Raw genomic sequence first — 18,077 nt, forward strand, 5'->3', positions numbered from 1 at the left:
TAGATCAGGACGGCAACACGAGTCTATCACGGAGCCCGGGATGGGCTCCGCGATCGACTCGAGTTGCCTTCCTGAGCTACTGGTCGATCGCGATAGACGCGTTGGGCACCCCTGCTTTACATCCATGCGCTCGGGAAAGTCCTGTCGGCTCCACCCACTTTGACACATTTGCATCAGAGGGGTGGTACCAACAGGGCCTCACGAGCGATAGACTCGAAGGCTCTGTGTCAGTTAAGCTAGCACCAATGCTGGGCCTTGTATAGACTCCGGATTTCCTGACTTAGCTTGGTGTTGCATGAACTGTGGTGCCAGTGTTAAATTTGCTTTCAAATGCACTTATCAAAAGTTATTAGCAGGATGTTGAATTAAATAAAGCTATAAGTTAACATTTGCCAATAATACAAACACTACTGAAATTTAAATTAGTCATCTATGATTCAAAAGTGACCTGAATGGTTGCAAGTAGGCACCATTGCATGCAAATTTAAATTAGCATCCCATTCAGGAGAATGTGTTGCTTCACCATTGTGAAGCATACATTTTGGGGTTATTGACCATTCTGCAAGAAGGAGTAGTGTAGTGGTTAGACCGTTAGAGCAACAGCCTTAGCACCCTGAGGTTGTGGGTTCAAATCCCGTGCTGCTCGTTGTGACCCTGGGCAAGTCACTCAATCCTCCAGTGCCCCAGATATGTTAGATAGATTGTGAGCCCACAAGGACAGACAGATAACTTTGATAGGTGGTATATAAATACTTTAAAAATATAAATAAACAAACAAATCTCACCTGTTTCACAATTTCTGCCTTCGTAGCCCTCAGCACATTGACAAACATACGACTGGAATTCATCCAAACAGCTTCCACCATTTTGGCAGGGATTGGAGGCACACTGATCTTCATCTAGAAATACTCAATATTATCAGTATACATCACAGTGGAAACACACAAAAATACTGTAATTTGTACAATCATTGGTAACAATGCAAGAACAATTACCCTACCAGTATATGTTTTCCAGAATTCTTCCTGAAAGAAAAACACAGACAAAGGGAAATTGTTGTATGACCCATTGTTTCACAGAACACGAGGCACCATTTAATAGTTTTCACACAAAATAAATCATCACAAAGAAATTTACTCCCCAAAGCCATTTCTTAATGGCTATCTGCACGGGGCAGGAGCGTAGGAAGATCGCTCCTGCCCCAAAAAACAGCTAGACCACCAGGTAAGGCCGGGATACCAGGGGAAGGCGGAAGGGAGGCGGGGGGTGGGTCAGAGCCGGATATTCGCAGTTTTTCGCCATTCGCGGTCCGGCTCTGCCCCTATCCCCCGCGAATAACAAGGGAGAAGTGTATTAATGCTAGGGGTGAAGCTGCTGTATAATTTTTCCCTTTGGGGGAGGCGGTTACACTATATGTTAAACAGGCAATTGAATCAAACAAAATAAACATTCTGCATGATATAGATAGCAGTGTGAAATCCATATGGGTAGAAATTCCATGTGTAAAGGAAGGAATGTATAGTTAGGGGTATGCTACCGTCCCCCAGACAGAATGAGCAGGCAGATGAAGAAATGTTTACAGAGATTAGGAAGGCTGGCAAATTGGGCAACAGTATAATAATGGATGATTTCAATTACCAAAAAATTAGACACAAAAGTATTTACTTGGACACTAATATTGAGAACCTATGCTCTCATACAATTCAAAAAGAAAAGTAGAGAAAAAGACTTTGGTTCTGCTTCATAGATCTTAAAAAAACTCCACTTAATTGACTCTTCCATCCATTCATTGACATGAACTATTTTAAGTTCATCTATCCAGCCATACACTGTGATATCTTCAACTAATTCAACTGTAGAAATCTTAAGTGATTCAACACACAATTTTTCAGATCTTCAGTTATTCCATATAATACACTGCAGAAGTCTTTAGCCCATATGCACTGTAAGAATCTTTAGTTCCTATAGAAGAGTATGGATAGTAAATAAATCTAAACTTAGCTGTGTTCCAGATCACTGCCATTTCAGAACACTCTTCCTCGCAGGTCACCACATGCTAAAGTCTTATTACACCCGACAGGGGCCCCCCTTTTTACCTATGGCTGTGTCAGGGGTTTCACATTCACTTTTCTGTCTGACTAAACTTCACTCAACTTCTTCAAAATGGCGATGGGACTCATAGATGCCATAACTAAATCTCTTCCTGTTTCACTGCTGCCCCGCCTACTTCCTCCCACACTATCCAATCAGCCATTACAGCATGAAAACCAATCATTCATTCTCCTTTGCTGGGTATCAGTTACTCAAATGTTACATCAAGGAGTGCTAGGAAGGTAAAATTCCTAGATATAATAAATGACTGCTTCTTGGAACAACTTGTCCAGGAACTGACAAGAAAGGGAGCTATTTAGATTTGGTCTTTAGTAGAATGCAGGGCATAGTATGAGAGGTAACTGTGTTGGGATCGCTGGGAAATAGTGATCATAACATGATCAAATTTGAGCTGATATTTGGAGTGACGTCACTAGAGAAATCTCTACATAGCAGCAATTTTCAAAAGGGTGACTAAAATAAAATGAGGAAAATAATTTTAAAAATGCTAAAAGGATCGTAGCAAAGGTTAGGACTGTAAACCAAGCATGGACATTATTTAAATACCATCATGGAAGCCCTGACTAGATATAGTCCACATATTAACAAAGGTGGAAAGAAGAGAAAACAAGAGCCAGCATGGTTAAAAGGTGAAGTGAAAGAAACTATTTGAGCCAAAAAAAATCCTTTACAGAATGGAAAGGGATCCATAAGCACTGGCAAGTTAGATGCAAAGCACTGAAAGAGAACACTAAAAAAGAATATGTAGAGAAACTTGTCAAAGAGGCAAAAACTCATAGTAACAACTTTTTTAGGTATATCAGAAACATAAAACCTGTGAGGGAATCCATGGGACCAATGTCTGATCAAGGAGAAAAGAGGCACTCAGGGCAATAGCGGAGACTGAATGAATTCTTTCCTTTGTTCTTTACGGAAGAAGATATACAAGATCTACCTGAACCGGAAATGGTTTTCAAAGGTGATGATGTGGAAGAACTGAAAGAAATCTCGGTAAGCCTGGAAGATGCCAAATTGACAAGTTAAAGAGTGATAAATCACCTGGACCAGATGGTATACATCCCAGGATACTGAAAGAACTCAAACATGAAATTGCTGATCTGCTGTTAGTGATTTGTAACCTGTCGCTAAAATTGTCCATAGTACCTGATGATTGGAGGGTGGCCAATGTTACACTGACTTTTAAAAAGGGTTCCGGGGGAGATCCAGGAAATTACAGACCGGTAATTCTATCTTTAGTGTTGGGCAAAATAGTGTAATCAGTTATAAAAAAATAAAACCGTGGAACACATAGACATACATAATTTAATGGGAGAGAGTCAGCATGGGTTCAGCTAAGGGAGGTCTTGCCTTACCCATTTGCTTGACTTCTTTGAAAGTGTGAATTAACATGTGGATAAGTTTCTCATGAGAGGCTCCTGAGAAAATTAAAAAGTCATGGGATAGGAGGCAGTGTTCAGTTGTAGATTAAAAATTGGTTATCATACAGAAAACAGAGGGTAGGGTTAAATGGCTGGTTTTCTCAATGGAGGAGAGTAAACAGTGGAGTGCTGCAGGAATTTGTACTGGAACTGGTACTATATAACATATTTATAAATGATCTCGAAATTGGAACGATGAGTGAGGTGATTAAATTTGCAGATGACACTATGCTTTTCAAAGTTGTTAAAACGCATGCAGACTGGGAAATTGAAGGAAGATCTTAGGAAACTGGAAGACTGGGCATCCAAATGGTAGATGACATTTAATGTGGACAAATACAAAGTTACGCATTTTGGGAAGAATAAACCAAATCATAGTTATCAGATTCTAGGATCCACCTTGGGGTTTAGAGCTGGGTGTTAGTGTAGACCACAGGTGTCAAAGTCGGTCCTCGAGGGCCAGAATCCAGTCGGGTTTTCAGGATTTCCCCAATGAATATGCATGAGATCTATGTGCATGCACTGCTTTCAATGCATATTCATTGGGGAAATCCTGAAAACCCGACTGGATTACGGCCCTCGAGGAGGGACTTTGACACCCCTGGTGTAGACAATATTCTGAAACCTTCTGACCAATGTGTGGCGGTGGCCAAAAAAGCAAACAAGATGCTAGGAATTATTAGAAAAGTGATGGTAAATAAGATTAAGAATGTTATAATACCTCTATCGCTCCATGGTGCAACCTCACCTTGACACTTAATCATCATCTCCTCCCACTCCACACACACACTCCTCCTTCCTACCTCTTCTCTTCTCCCTTTTCACTCCTCCTCCCTTCTCCATCCCTGGCCATCTCTATAAGTCGCCATGAGCCTGCCTAGGTATGAGCGACACAGAAATAGAAGATTAGATTAGATTAGTATCGAGTTCAATTCTGGTCGCTGTTTCTCAAAAAAGTTAAAGTGGAATTAGAAAAGGTTCAAAGAAGAGCAATCAAGATGATAAAAGGTATGGAACTCTTCTCATATGAGGAAAGGCTAAAGAGGGCTCTTCTGTTTGGAAAAGAGATGGCTGAGGGGAAATATGATTGAAATCTACATTATCTGAGTGGTGTGGTGGGAAATATTTTTAAAACCAATAGGAGGAAATATTTTTTCACTCAGAGAATAGTTAAGCTTTGGAATGTGTTGCCAAAGTATGTGATATGAGTGGTTAACATAGATGGTTTCAAAAAAGATTTGGACATGTTCTTGAAGGAAAAGTCTATAGTCTGCTATTAAGAAGCCACTGCTTGCTCTAGAATTGGTAGCATGGAATGTTGCTGCTAATTGGTTTTTTGCTAGGTACATTTGACCTGGATTGGCCACTGTGGAGACATGATACTGGGCTAGATGGACCATTGGTCTGACCCAGTATAGCTATTCTTCAGTTCTTATGTAAGTTGTGGCCTGGGAACATTGAGCCATGGTTTAGCAGCTTGATACTCCCACCAGGAAAAATAACATTTTATATCCAGGAAAAAAGTAGCATGCCTTGAATATAGTAATGAGATATTTTGTATGCTTTGCATCTCATTACTATGAATTCCGTGATAACTGATATTAATATGTGTTGAAGTAACATAATGCACCTCATTGCCATTTGATATGAGTTAAGGGGCAAATAACGAACGCTATGGCTGTAACACATCTTAATAACTATCCCCCTGTCTTGTAGTTTATTAGTTTTGAAAATGAAATAATAATAATAACTTTATTCTTCTATATCACCATCGTCAGATGTCCATTTGTGTCAGAATGAGTGAGATTCAGTCTCCTTAGGCAAAATTGGCCTGGGTTGGGTCTTTCACTTACTGTCCTCTTTTGGTTCTTGAAAATTTCCCTGGCTTCTTCAAAAGAACATTTTTCTTCTATGCACTCCCGTTCCAATGACCCCACTTTGAACTCTTCAAACCAGGTGTTAGCTCTTCTCTGCCTCACTTTAAACAGCATATTTGCATCCTCGTGATTTAAGAAAACTGAAAAATTGAAAGTGAATGAGTCGAATAGGCTGTTCTCAGCTTGTATGAGCACACCAAGTCAAAAGATTATTATTATTATTATTTTTTTTTAATCTTTATTCATTTCAAATCTTAAATCAAGTACAATATTGACATTTATCAATTAAGCATTCAAATACACTTGAAATCCTATAATTGATGATCATAATGTAAAATATTATCCCCCCTCCCTTATCATAATGTAAAATATTTTCCCCCCTCCCTTATTTATTTATGAAAATGATTTGTTTCAATTATAATCAAAAATACCCCCCTTAATGTCTTAAAATTTTATACAGGGAAGAATATTTTTAATCTTTACAATAATCTATTAATGGCCTCCACACATCTTGAAATTTGTTATAATTTCCTTTTTGGACAGCTAGTGTCGTTTCCATTTTATATACATGGCATACAGAGTTCCACCAAAAACAATAATTAAGTCTATTCCAATTCTTCCAATTGTAAGTGATCTGTTGAATGGCAACTCCAGTTAAAATTAGCAATAACTTGTTATTATTAGATGAGATTTGTTTCTTAGCCCTCATTTCTATACCAAATAAAACTGTGTCATATGATAATGCCACATGATTTTCTAATAGGGAATTAATTTGATTCCAGATTGATTTCCAAAATTCTAATATGTATGGACAATAGAATAACAAATGATCTAAAGTCCCTGCTTCAAGATGACAATGCCAGCATTTTTTTTTTTATAATCTTTTGACTTAAAAATTAGATAGCTCTAAGTCAAAAGATTATTTAAAAAAACAAACATGTAGCAGCATTATTAATACACCGTGCACTGTGAACTATGAGGATGCTTGAAGCTTCCTAGGGGGCAGCAGGATGAAAGGATATGAGCAGGTGGAATTTCTTTCATTTTTTTTGCAAAGATTCCAAAAACATTCCTGGAGAGTAGGATTTCCCTGGACATATCCTCCTTTTGAGGGGTCACTGAACTAGTCAACTTTACTAAAAAGGGAGAGAATGCTTTAGAAATTTTTTCAGAATAATTTCTGTCAGTTCACTTTTAAACTGTATAGAAACCTCATGCAGAAACCTTATCTTTTATTACCTAATTTTCCTTTCTAACTTCTCTGAAAAAAAAAAACCTGCCCAAAATAAATTCAGTAGATCTTTTAAAAACTACAGATTCCACCTTCCACTCAAGTCTACAATCACAAAGTTACTCAGATAATCCTTCTCAGGTCCTTAAGGGAAAACCCTGATGAAAATAAAATTAAAACATACTCCCTTTAACCACTTTCACTTTTCTCTAATCAATCTCCTAAAACTTCTCAGATCTAACTTTTTTTAAAATTTCAAATTAACCAAAAATAACTCTCTTTTCATACCCACTCCCTCAGCAACATCTACTTGCTTTCAGAGACCTGTCCCGACTGCCAATGCCAGGCAACAGCAGCAACCAGAATGTTTATCCTGGTTACTAGGGCAACCAGCAGGCAAGTGTATACCTGTGCTGTCTCTCATAATTCAGGCAGCCATTAATTTCCTTGAGACCAGAGCCTTCACAGCCTCAGAAAAATATTTTAACCCCACAGGGGTTACACACTTACCCTACATATCTGTTTACATAGACACAACTATATAACTGTGCTATACTAGGCCAAATTCCATTCCTTAAAATGTGTCTAAATCCTTATTACATAGAAATGAAATTAACAATATATGAGTATTTTTAGAGGCAGATGCAGCGTTTTTTAGGAATAGCATGAATGCTTTCTGTCACTGTCAATAAAGTAGGCCATATCCAGCAGACACATGTTCAAGTGATTCCCTGTCCTTCTGGCTTAGAAGTTGCTACAATCAGTTAGATAATCTTAACATGTAGAACATATGGGGCTCATTTCAAAAAAGATAGACGTCCAAAAGAATGCTTAAACTGGTACTTGGACGTCTTACTGGTCAAAATGTCCAGGTGGGCATTCTCAAAACTATCTTTCTAGACATCTTTGTGGTTGTTTTGTCTCCAGTGAGTCTAAATCTTAAGGGGAAATGTTAGAGGCATGTTTTGGGTGGGCTTAGGATTTGGACATTCTGAAAGGATAATCAAACCTTTAACAAAATGTCCAGGGCTTTTTTTAGATGTTCAGAGCTAGACCTGTTTTAAAAACAAATAAGAATCAGAAACTGATCAGATGGCCACTGGAGAGATTAAGGCATGACCCCCCACCCTTACTCCCCCAGTGGTTACTGATCCCTCTCCCACCATCCAAAGATGTGAAAAAAACAGTACATTTTAGCCTGTAGTATAAGGGGGTGCTGAAAAGTTCTCAGCCCAACCAACTTCCTAAACCTAAACATTATTTTGCCACTGTAGTTGAAAAAGGTGTTATTTTGTTAAGTGCCAATTTGCAGAAACAAAATTCTGTGTTTTGACATTGTTTCAGATCATTGATTGAACGCTCTTCCGGAGTCTGTCATAGGAAAAAACACCCTCCAGGGATTCAAGACAAAGTTAGACAAGTTCCTGCTGAACCGGAATGTACTTAGGTGGGGCTAGTCTCAGTTAGGGGGCTGGTCTTTGACCAGAGGGCCGCCGCGTGAGCGGACTGCTGGGCATGATGGACCACTGATCTGACCCAGCAGTGGCAATTCTTATGTTCTTATGTTCTTGGTTGGGCTGAGAACTTTTCAGCACCCCCTTGTATATCTTCAGATGGTCACAAAGACAGCTTATCCCAGCAGAGGGGCATCTAGGGAGTAATAATAATAATAACAATAATAACTTTATTTTTCTATACCGCCATAGTCAAAGTGACTTCTAGGCGGTTCACATAGAAAGAAGGCTGGACAATCAGCGAATTACAAAATGCAAGAAGAAGGATGTTACATAGTAAATTGGAGAAGCATGAATATATGAGAGAAGAAAGATGTTACATAATACATTGGGGTTGAAAGGGAAAGAATACCTGAGAGAGATCATCTGATTAAGCAAGGAATTTGTCAAATAGAGCGGTTTTAATCGATTTTCGGAATGTGTTGTAGGTCTGTCTGGCTTTATTTATGTGGTTTCCCAGCCAGGATTGCTGTCTGTTTGCTTGGAACATGAAGGTTCTGTCTAGGAAGGATTTGTATTTGCAGCCTGTGATCTTCGGGTATGCAAAGATGTTTTTGTTTCTGGTTGTTCATGTGGGGTTGTGTAGAGTGAAGTGAGTTTGCAGGTAGGAAGGTGCTAGGCCCCAGACTTGTTTGAAGCAGATACAAATAAATTTGAACAGTATTCGCGCCTCCACAGGTAGCCAGTGTAATTTCTTGTAATAGGGGCTAATGTGGTCTTTTTTTCTCAGTCCGAAGATCAACCGAACTGCAGGGTTTTGCACTAATCTTAATTTTTGTACTGTTTTTTTTTGGGATACCCAGGTAGGCGATGTTGCAGTAATCTAGTGTAGATAGGATCAGCGACTGCACCAGTAATCTGAAGGATGTTGTGTCAAAGTATTTTCTTATAGACCTTAGCTTCCACAGCGTGTAAAAGCATTTCTTCACCAGTAGGTTTGTGTGGTCAGCCATGGTTAAGTGAGTATCTAGAGTGATGCCCAGTATTTTTATGGTTTTGGCGATTGGATATTCATGGCCGTTTATTTTTAACGATGTTGTCGTTATTTTGTTGTTGGGGGTTGCCAAAAAGACTTTTGTTTTCTCTGCGTTTAATTTTAGTTTGAAGTTGGTGGTCCATTTTTCAATTTCTGTCATTGTGTGCGAGAGGTTATCTGTAGTTTCATTTGTGATGTCATTTAAGGGGATTAGGATGGATATATCATCTGCGTATATATAGTGTTTTAAGTTTAATTTTTGTAGTAGGTGATCTAGGGATGTGAGGTAGATGTTGAATAATGTGGGAGATAGAGGGGAGCCTTGGGGAACCCCTGACGGGTTTTTCCATGGGTTGGAGTAGTTTCCGTTGCTGGTTACTCGGTAGGATCTATTTGTTAGGAATTCTTGGAACCATTTCATTACCTTTCCTGAGATTCCTATTGCGTCAAGGCATAGTAGCATGATTTCGTAGTCTACTAGATCGAACGCACTGCTGAGCTCATGTTGCGCTTTCGCCTTTGCTGAAAAGATCATAGAGGTGGTTTAGTATGGAAACTATGACTGTTTCTGTGCTGTATCCTTTCGTGAAGCCTGATTGGTGTTCACTGAGGGTGTTAAATTTGTCTAGGTAGTACTGCGGTGAATGTCACATTTAACCTGCTTATATTGTATGGTGAGCCCTCCAAAACCCACCCAAAACCTACTGCACCTGCATAAAGATACCTGCAGACATAAGGGCTATTGTTGTGGTGTACAGGTGGATAGAGTCCCTCACCACAATAATAGCCCTGTGCTGTCTGGGACTTTTTAATGTGATATTCACTGCAGCACCCCCTATGGTGCCCCTCTGCTTTGCTCAGATGTCTGTGTGGCCAGTTTGCTAAGAATGCTGGCTGATTGGACATCCGAAAAGTTGGCTTTTGTGCGTTTTGTGTGTGGATGTATTTATATTAGAGAATGGCCAAAAAGATAGATGTACTAAGGACCAAAATGTCTATATAAGTCTTTCTAAAAAAAGATAGACTTCTTGCTGTTTTGAGAATGGACATTTTCTCTACTGGATTTGTGGACATCTTTCCCAAAACATCCAAACTCAGACTTAGATATCCTATCGAAGAAATGCCCCGCTATGTCTGTAAGATGCAGGATTTGTGATAATGCTAACTCAGCTTTCAGCTAAAAATGATTATTCACTCTTGAGAAGAGAAGACTGAGAGGGGATTTAATAGAGACTTTTAAAATATTAAAAGGAATCGACAAAATGGAGCAAGCTCACTCACCGACAAGGGGAAAGGATGGAGAGCAAGAAACAGCGTTATTCACTTTGTTAAATGTGACTCGGACAAGAGGTCATGGACTGAAGCTGAGAGGGGTCACAGCCATGACCAATGTCAGAAAGTTCTGCTTCGCACAGCGGGTGGTGAACGCCTGGAACGCTCTCCCAGAGGATGTGGTGGAGGAAACCACCATTTTAGGATTTAAGGTAAAATTGGACGCATATCTTCTTGCGGGACACATTGAGGGATACAAGTGATTAAGGTATTCGCCCAGGTACGCCAGGCTGAGCCTCCGCATGTGCGGACCACCAGACTGGATGAACCCTAGATCTGATCCGGTGCAGGCATTTCATATGTTCTTATGTTCTTATTTCAGTTTCACAGTCATCATTTATAAGTTGTAAGTATGTTATGTTATAGTAGGCTTGTTTCTCGCCAACTCTATATCAAGGCTCAAGGCGGGTTACAAAAGAGTGTACTGATACAAACATCAGGAATTACAATAATGAAGAAATTCCTGATCTTAGGGGATGGGGGTTTCTGGCAGGAGTGACTTGGCATCCCTCCTGCCAGTGGATGTGTCCTCTCGTCTCCTCCCTCCCCCCATAGTTTGGTATCTTTCTCCTCTACTCCACTTTCTTCTCTCCCTTCCTTCCAATCTTGTATCTCTCTCCTTTCCTTTCCTTCTCTTCTCTCTCCTTCCCCATGGTATGGCATCTTTGTCCTCCGCTTATTTTCCTCCTCTCTCCCCCTCCTAATCTGGTATCTTCCTTCCCTTCCTTTCCCTATGGTCTGCCATCTCTCTACCTTTCCTTCCCATCCCTTTTCTTCCCTTCCCTAGTCTGGCATCTGTCTCCTTCCTTCTTCCCCTCCCCCCCCAATTTGACAGATTTCTTATTTACCCCTCCCAATTGAATGCAGCATTTCACTCCCGGTGTGATCCGGTACCACTCTCTCCCTTACCCACGCTACAGCTTGCAATCTTTGAGCCACAGGCAGCTTAAAAACACTGCCTATGGTGGCTGCAGAAGCTTTCCCCTCTGCTTCAATTTTCTGTCCCTGCAGAGACAGGATGCTGCAGCAGATGGAAAGCTTCCAGGTCATCAAAGGCAATGCTTTTAAGTTACTGGTAGTCCAAAGATTGTTGCAGCATGGGGAATGGAGAGAGGTTTCCCACTGGGGGAAGGGAGGTGGGGTGCAAGCTGTTTGTGTCTTCTCCGCAGCACTCCTGTGAGTTTGGCATGGTGCCCCAGGGTGGCACAGCACACAGTGTGGGAAACACTAATCTAGGCATCACTTCTGCAAGGTTTTTGCTAGCATTTTATAAAGACACATCGATGTCATAGAAGTCTCTTTATAAAACAGGTTAAAAATAGGCACCTTCTCTACCTCCAAACCTAAGACACTTGTTATAAAATTACCTTCTTACGTAATGCACCTTCCAGTTTCAATTAATGACACCAAAAATCTATACATAAGGGGCCTGATTCTAGAAATGGCGCCTGCTGCGGTAGGTGTCTGCAAAACGGGCACCTACCGCATGTCAATCACTAGTAGGCGCCATGTCCAGAATTGCATCTATTTTCTTCTAGGTGCCTTAAATGCAGGCCAGCATTTTACAGGCCTACATTTAAGGTGTCTGATTCACGCCTATGGATGCTTAAAGCTACTTCCGGTGTAAACCATGCCTTTGCCAGCCTTAGGCGTCCATAGGTGCACCTAGATGTCTCCGTACACAAGCGAATGATGCCTACATTGTAGGCTGTTCTCTTAGGCTTCTACGACTGGCATCATGATTGTAGCAGTTTTCCGGGTCTTTCCAGATCTGAGTAGAAAGAACTAACATTTCAGCCATCATGCTGTGGCTTTCTTCAAACCCTGAAGAAAGCCACAGCACGATGGCTGAAATGTCTGTTCTTTCTACTCAGACCTGGAAAGACCCAGAAAACTGCTACAATATATTGTAGAGTCCCTCACCCCATTAAATGTTTTAGAAAATGTGTTTTCTGATTGGTCTGTTAGATGGCGGTAGGATGCCTACCGTCGCCTACAATCGGAACACCATTTTTAGAATCGGGCCCAAAGGGGTCAATATTCAGACAGCGGGAGTTGGTACTGAGCCCGGATGCTCAATTCTGGGCCATTTCCAGTGTCTGGCATTGAATATCCATTTTATTTTTGACCGTAATAAACTTAGCCAGCTAAGTGCTGGCCTTCTAAGTTTATAGTGGCCAAAGATAGATCAGCTAGTTACGCAGTCCCATTTGGCTGCTAAATTTAGCCTCCTAGCACTTTAAATTTCACAGATAGCCGCTAAGCAATAATATTCAGAGGCCTCTTGTGCTGAATATTAGTGTTAGCTGGCTAAGTGCTATTTAACTGGCCCAGAGCTGTCCCTGGCCAGTTAATTAGTAATGAATATTGACCAAAAGGTATTTTGAGGCTGAATGTAGTATGCTCCTTGCCAGCAGGGGATAGAGACATGATGGCTTTAGCCAGTCAAGGAAGGAGGTATTACACACTAATGAGCCATGGCACTAGAGGTCCTTAAGAACTGTGTGCTCTAGGATGATGGAAAGTGGAAACCAAAGAGCCATGGGACCATTTGAGGGGGCAAGCCATGGGGCCACAGGAGCTGAGAAATAGAGACTGAGCAGGAGAGGAAAGAGAGACACAGTGATGGGGAGGGGAGGGGCAGAAGAAAAGGAATGAGGGACTGAATGTCTTGGGAAAAGGGAAAGGAAACAAAGTTTATTGGGAGGAGGAGATAAAGAAGAAAAAGTGAATCTGTTGGTTTAAGAGAAGGGAGAGTCTGGAGGGGGGAAAGGAAATAGAACGTATCTGGAGTGGAAGAGGTGGCATTGCTTTGAAGGGAAGGAATTGGAGACTGCTTGGGGAGGGGGGTTCAATGCCTGGGGAAAGAATACAAGACAGAATATGTGCCATGAGAGGGAGGGAAGAGAGAGGGTACCTGGGGGTGAGAGAAAGGAATGGAACCTGAGAATGGAACCAACCAATTTCCTAAATTCAGAGCGTTATTTTGTCATTGTAGCTGAAAAGAGTGTTATCTTATTTCATTAAGTGCCACTTTACAGAAACAAAATTCTATGTCTTGACATTGTTTCAGATCATTGATTGAATCATATCCACATCATTCTCTTCTTTGTTGGACTGAGAACTTTTCAGGACACCCTCTTAAGTATTCTTTCCCCCCTCTCTCACACAGTCTCTCAGCTGCACCCTCCAGGTACTGTCTCAGGTTCCATTCCTTTCTCTCACCCCAGGTACCCTCTCTCTTCCCTCCCTCTCATGGCACATATTCTGTCTTGTATTCTTTCCCCAGGCATTGAACCCCCCTCCCCAAGCAGTCTCCAATTCCTTCCCTTCAAAGCAATGCCACCTCTTCCACTCCAGATACGTTCTATTTCCTTTCCCCCCTCCAGACTCTCCCTTCTCTTAAACCAACAGATTCACTTTTTCTTCTTTATCTCCTCCTCCCAATAAACTTTCTTTCCTTCCCCTCTTCCCAAGGCATTCAGTCCCTCATTCCTTTTCTTCTGCCCCTCCCCTCCTGTGCAGCTGAGAGACTGTGTAAGAGAGGGGGAAAGAATACTTAAGAGGGTGTCCTGAAAAGTTCTCAGTCCAACAAAGAAGAGAATGATGTGGATATGATTCAATCAATGATCTGAAACAATGTCAAGACATAGAATTTTGTTTCTGTAAAGTGGCACTTAATGAAATAAGAGAACACTCTTTTCAGCTACAATGACAAAATAACGCTCTGAATTTAGGAAATTGGTTGGTTGGGCTGAGAACTTTTCAGCATCCTTTTGTACTCGTATGAGGAAAGACTAAAACGGTTAGGGCTCTTCAGCTTGGAAAAGAGACGGCTGAGGAGAGATACGATTGAAGTCTATAAAATCCTGAGTGGAGTAGAACGGGTAAAAGTGGATCGATTTTTTACTCCTTCAAAAATTACAAAGACCAGAGGGACACTCGATGAAGTTACAGGGAAATATTCTTAAAACCAATAGGAGGAATTTTTTTTTTTTTACTCAGACAATAGTTAAGCTCTGGAACACGTTGCCAGAGGATGTGATAAGAGCGGATAGCGTAGCTGGTTTTAAGAAAGGTTTGGACAAGTTCCTGGAGGAACAGTCCATAGTCTGTTATTGAGAAAGACATGGGGGAAGCCACTGCTTGCCCTGGATCGGTAGCATGGAATGTTGCTACTCCTTGGGTTTTGGTCAGGTACTAGGGACCTGGATTGGCCACCGTGAGAACGGCCTACTGGGCTTGATGGGCCATTGGTCTGACCCAGTAAGGCTATTCTTATGTTCTTAGATGAATGGCCATGGAAATGTAGTGCTGTGTTTACAAATAATCCACTGTCTACACTCAGTTACAGCCACTTGGTGCAAACTACACTAATCTGTAATCTAATCTAATCTAATCCTTAGGTGTAATGTATTTTTATTTGGATTTAACTCACACACGGTTTTAGTAGAACCTCCTACTGAAGATTTCAAGGCTTAGATGTGTGAGACATTGCCGGTTCATTTGAAATATCCTGAACTGGTTGAGGACTCTGACTGATTTCTATTATGCTTAGCCTTTTTAATAGAACTGAATGATCTCTTAAACCAGATGCAGAAGACAGTTAGAGAATCTGCCCCTCCAGCATCCATCCCTTAACTCAGGGGTGTCCAATGTCGGTCCTCGAGGGCCGCAGTCCAGTCAGGTTTTCAGGATTTCCCCAATGAATATGCATGAGATCTATGTGCATGCACTGCTTTCAATGCATATTCATTAGGGAAATCCTGAAAACCCGACTGGACTGCGGCCCTCGAGGACCGACATTGGACACCCCTGCCTTAACTCCTTCTGCAGAATTCCTTACAACAGTGGTTCCCAACCCTGTCCTGGAAGACCACCAGCCAATCGGGTTTTCAGGATAGCTCTAATGAATATGCATAGGGCAGATTTGCATGCCTATCACCTCCATTATATTCAAATCTCTCTCATGCATATTCATTAGGGCTATCCCAGAAACCCGACAGAACAGGGTTGGGAACCACTGCCTTACAACACAGAGTTTTGGGATTAAATACTGAACAGCTCTGATTCCCACTAGAAATTCGCTATTTTATAAAATTACAATGAAATGTAAATTCAATTCAATGGGAATTTAGAAAACCATAGGTTCTTTTTCAGCATATAATCTGAAAACCACCAGAACTGTTGCACTGTGGACGTGGCCAGCAGCATGTTGCCTCTATCAGATGAAAAGGATGAAAATCCAAATAAACGAATTAAGAAAATCTCACTAGTTCTTTCTTATGCAAAGAGTATATTTCTTAGGCAGAGCTGTTTTTAAAATCACAGCTGTTCAGATATATAAGCACACATATCCACACATACAGTAGAGCCTTGATTATCTGACATAAACAGGACCAGCCTGTTGTTGGCTAAGTGAAAGGTTGGATAATACAGAAAACAATGGCAGCTTCTTTAAAATGCATGGAAAATGTAATTTATGCCTACAGAAGTTGTAGGTTATCTGTATTTAAAATATTATATATTAACATTAATCAGCAACAAAGATTCTTTAGGGCATGATTGTGCTTCTTGTATAGTACGCAATTTGAGCATAAAGCAGTATATTTCACAATACAAAACAGAAATTTCACAAAGGCAGTGTGAAAAAAATACAGAACCGAGCAAGGAAACCATATTTGTCTACAGCAGAGCAGCATAGTATCAGGTTCAAAAACTGCTGCCATGCCATAAAATCAAGGTCTCAGTTTAAACCATCTTTAATGGTTCCCTTACTGCAAAAGCGGGGGCCCAGGTCCAGGTCCAAAAATTGCTATACATACTGGAAAAGCATGGACTCAGCTCAAAAACATGGCTTCTTTGCAGTGTGTAAAACTGGAAAACAGGAAGAGAACCTGCGCAGTTCTTAACAGTAATGCGATGATGTCAACAGGAGATCTGGATGCTGGATGGTCAGAATAGCAAAGGTTGGATAATCGAGACTCTGCCATATGTTGGCAATTATGGTTTGTCTAAAGAAACTGTTGCTGGATTTGTTTGGAAAAAATGTTTTTTAAAATTTAGTATTGTAAGCTTTCTAAACTTTAAAATAAACCTTTTGAAATGAGTTAGTGAAGAAACTTCTGTTATGAGAAAAGGACTTGAGACTAGGTTTCTTCAGGATTTTTTAACCCACAAAACTGTAGTGCCTCTTATTCATAGATTCCTTACTGATAGTGTGAAAAACAGGCTAGTACACTGCTAATGTGATTCTGTTGCATTTCTTTTTTTTAATTTTATTTTATTGCAAGCATTTTTATTTTGGCTAAGTCACAGTGTAAAAACAAACCATATATATGCATGACTTAATAAAGGTACCATTGGCATGGTATCTAGAGTTTTCTTTTAAAGTGCAGGAGTTTCTGTCCTATTTCTAAACACAACTTGGCTTTATTCTACAAAATTCAGAGGTATGCAAAACAAATTTTACACATTGGTAAACCTCAGGGGCACAGAGCCAACTATTTACTTACATCAGACAATCGGGTCCTTTTATAAAGCTCCACTATTGAGTATTACACATTAAGGCCCCTTTTACATAACCATGGTAGCAGGTCCCTCGCGGCAAATGCACAAAAACCCATTCAATTCCTATGGGCTTTGGTGCATTTGCCATAGGGGACTCGCTACCACAGCTTTCTAAAAGAGGCCCTAAATGCTGAGCCACCCATTCTATTCCTATGGGCTGCTTGGCAGCACAGCTTTGTAAAAAGCCCGCCAACAAGTTTTATTCAGCAAGAGATAAAAAATGCCATGAGTTGAATATACAATATAGAGATATTTTGGCCATATACACAGCACTAGAATTCTGCAGAATTGAGGCCTGTGAAACTTTATTGTACTACTAATGTACAGGTCATTTTTCTGGGGTATCCTTACACAAAACAAAGGACTAATCCTCTTACAGAGAAAAGCAGACTTATGAATTGAATTTATGATTGTTCACCTGGAGACATACCTGCAAAAGTAGAAAGAGGAAGCAACAGGGAGAAGGGGAGAACCAAAGCCTTCCACGGGCTGGAAACCATGGTGAAATAGTGCCAGCGATCCAGCTAGTGCTGGAAGTTTCACAGAGATGTGTTGCCTGACCAAAGTTCTCTGAGTGGAATTTAGATCCGGGGGGAGGGAAAGATACGAGTTCCTCTGCTCTAAATTCAGAGCTGAAATCTGAAGTGGAAAATTAGATCTTGGAATAAACTATTCATTCTGGTGAAAAAAAATGTAAACTCAATATTCACATTATATAAAAGCAACCCTAGTGATTTTAGTGCTTCTGGTATGCTAAGCCCAAAATATATTTTAATGGTTAGATTTTGGAGGAGGAAAATTTAAACTAAAAAGATGCTAATACAAAAGCCTTCTGAAATGAGATTTTAGTTTGTTTAATAGAAAGAATTACTAATTTTTGGCAACACACTAATCTCTATGTTATTTGGGCTAGAAGGATTTTGGGTCATGTACTCATTGACTTGTGTTTAAAGTGGGCTGATCTTAAGTTAATTATTAGTTAATGTGTTAGCTAAAGCAAAAACCCCTCCCCCCCTTTTTTACAAAACCGCAGAAGCAGTTTTTAGT

General features: G+C 40.5%; 1 protein-coding gene across 1 annotated transcript in view; it reads right to left on the minus strand.

The window, feature by feature from the left end:
- F7 (coagulation factor VII) overlaps positions 1-17,823 on the minus strand; it is a 53,336-nt gene extending 35,513 nt beyond the window's left edge. Inside the window, exons 1-4 of the mRNA XM_033949465.1 lie at positions 17,461-17,823; positions 5,384-5,547; positions 1,001-1,025; positions 786-899 (exon numbers count right to left, since the gene is read on the minus strand). Coding sequence (XP_033805356.1) covers positions 786-899; positions 1,001-1,025; positions 5,384-5,547; positions 17,461-17,530 — 373 coding nt within the window. The 5' untranslated portion in view covers positions 17,531-17,823. The remainder of the gene's footprint in view (positions 1-785; positions 900-1,000; positions 1,026-5,383; positions 5,548-17,460) is intronic.
- Between the last annotated feature and the right edge of the window lie 254 nt (positions 17,824-18,077).

The sequence above is a fragment of the Geotrypetes seraphini genome, chromosome 6 (assembly GCF_902459505.1).
Source record: "Geotrypetes seraphini chromosome 6, aGeoSer1.1, whole genome shotgun sequence".
NCBI classification, from domain to species: Eukaryota; Metazoa; Chordata; class Amphibia; order Gymnophiona; family Dermophiidae; genus Geotrypetes; species Geotrypetes seraphini.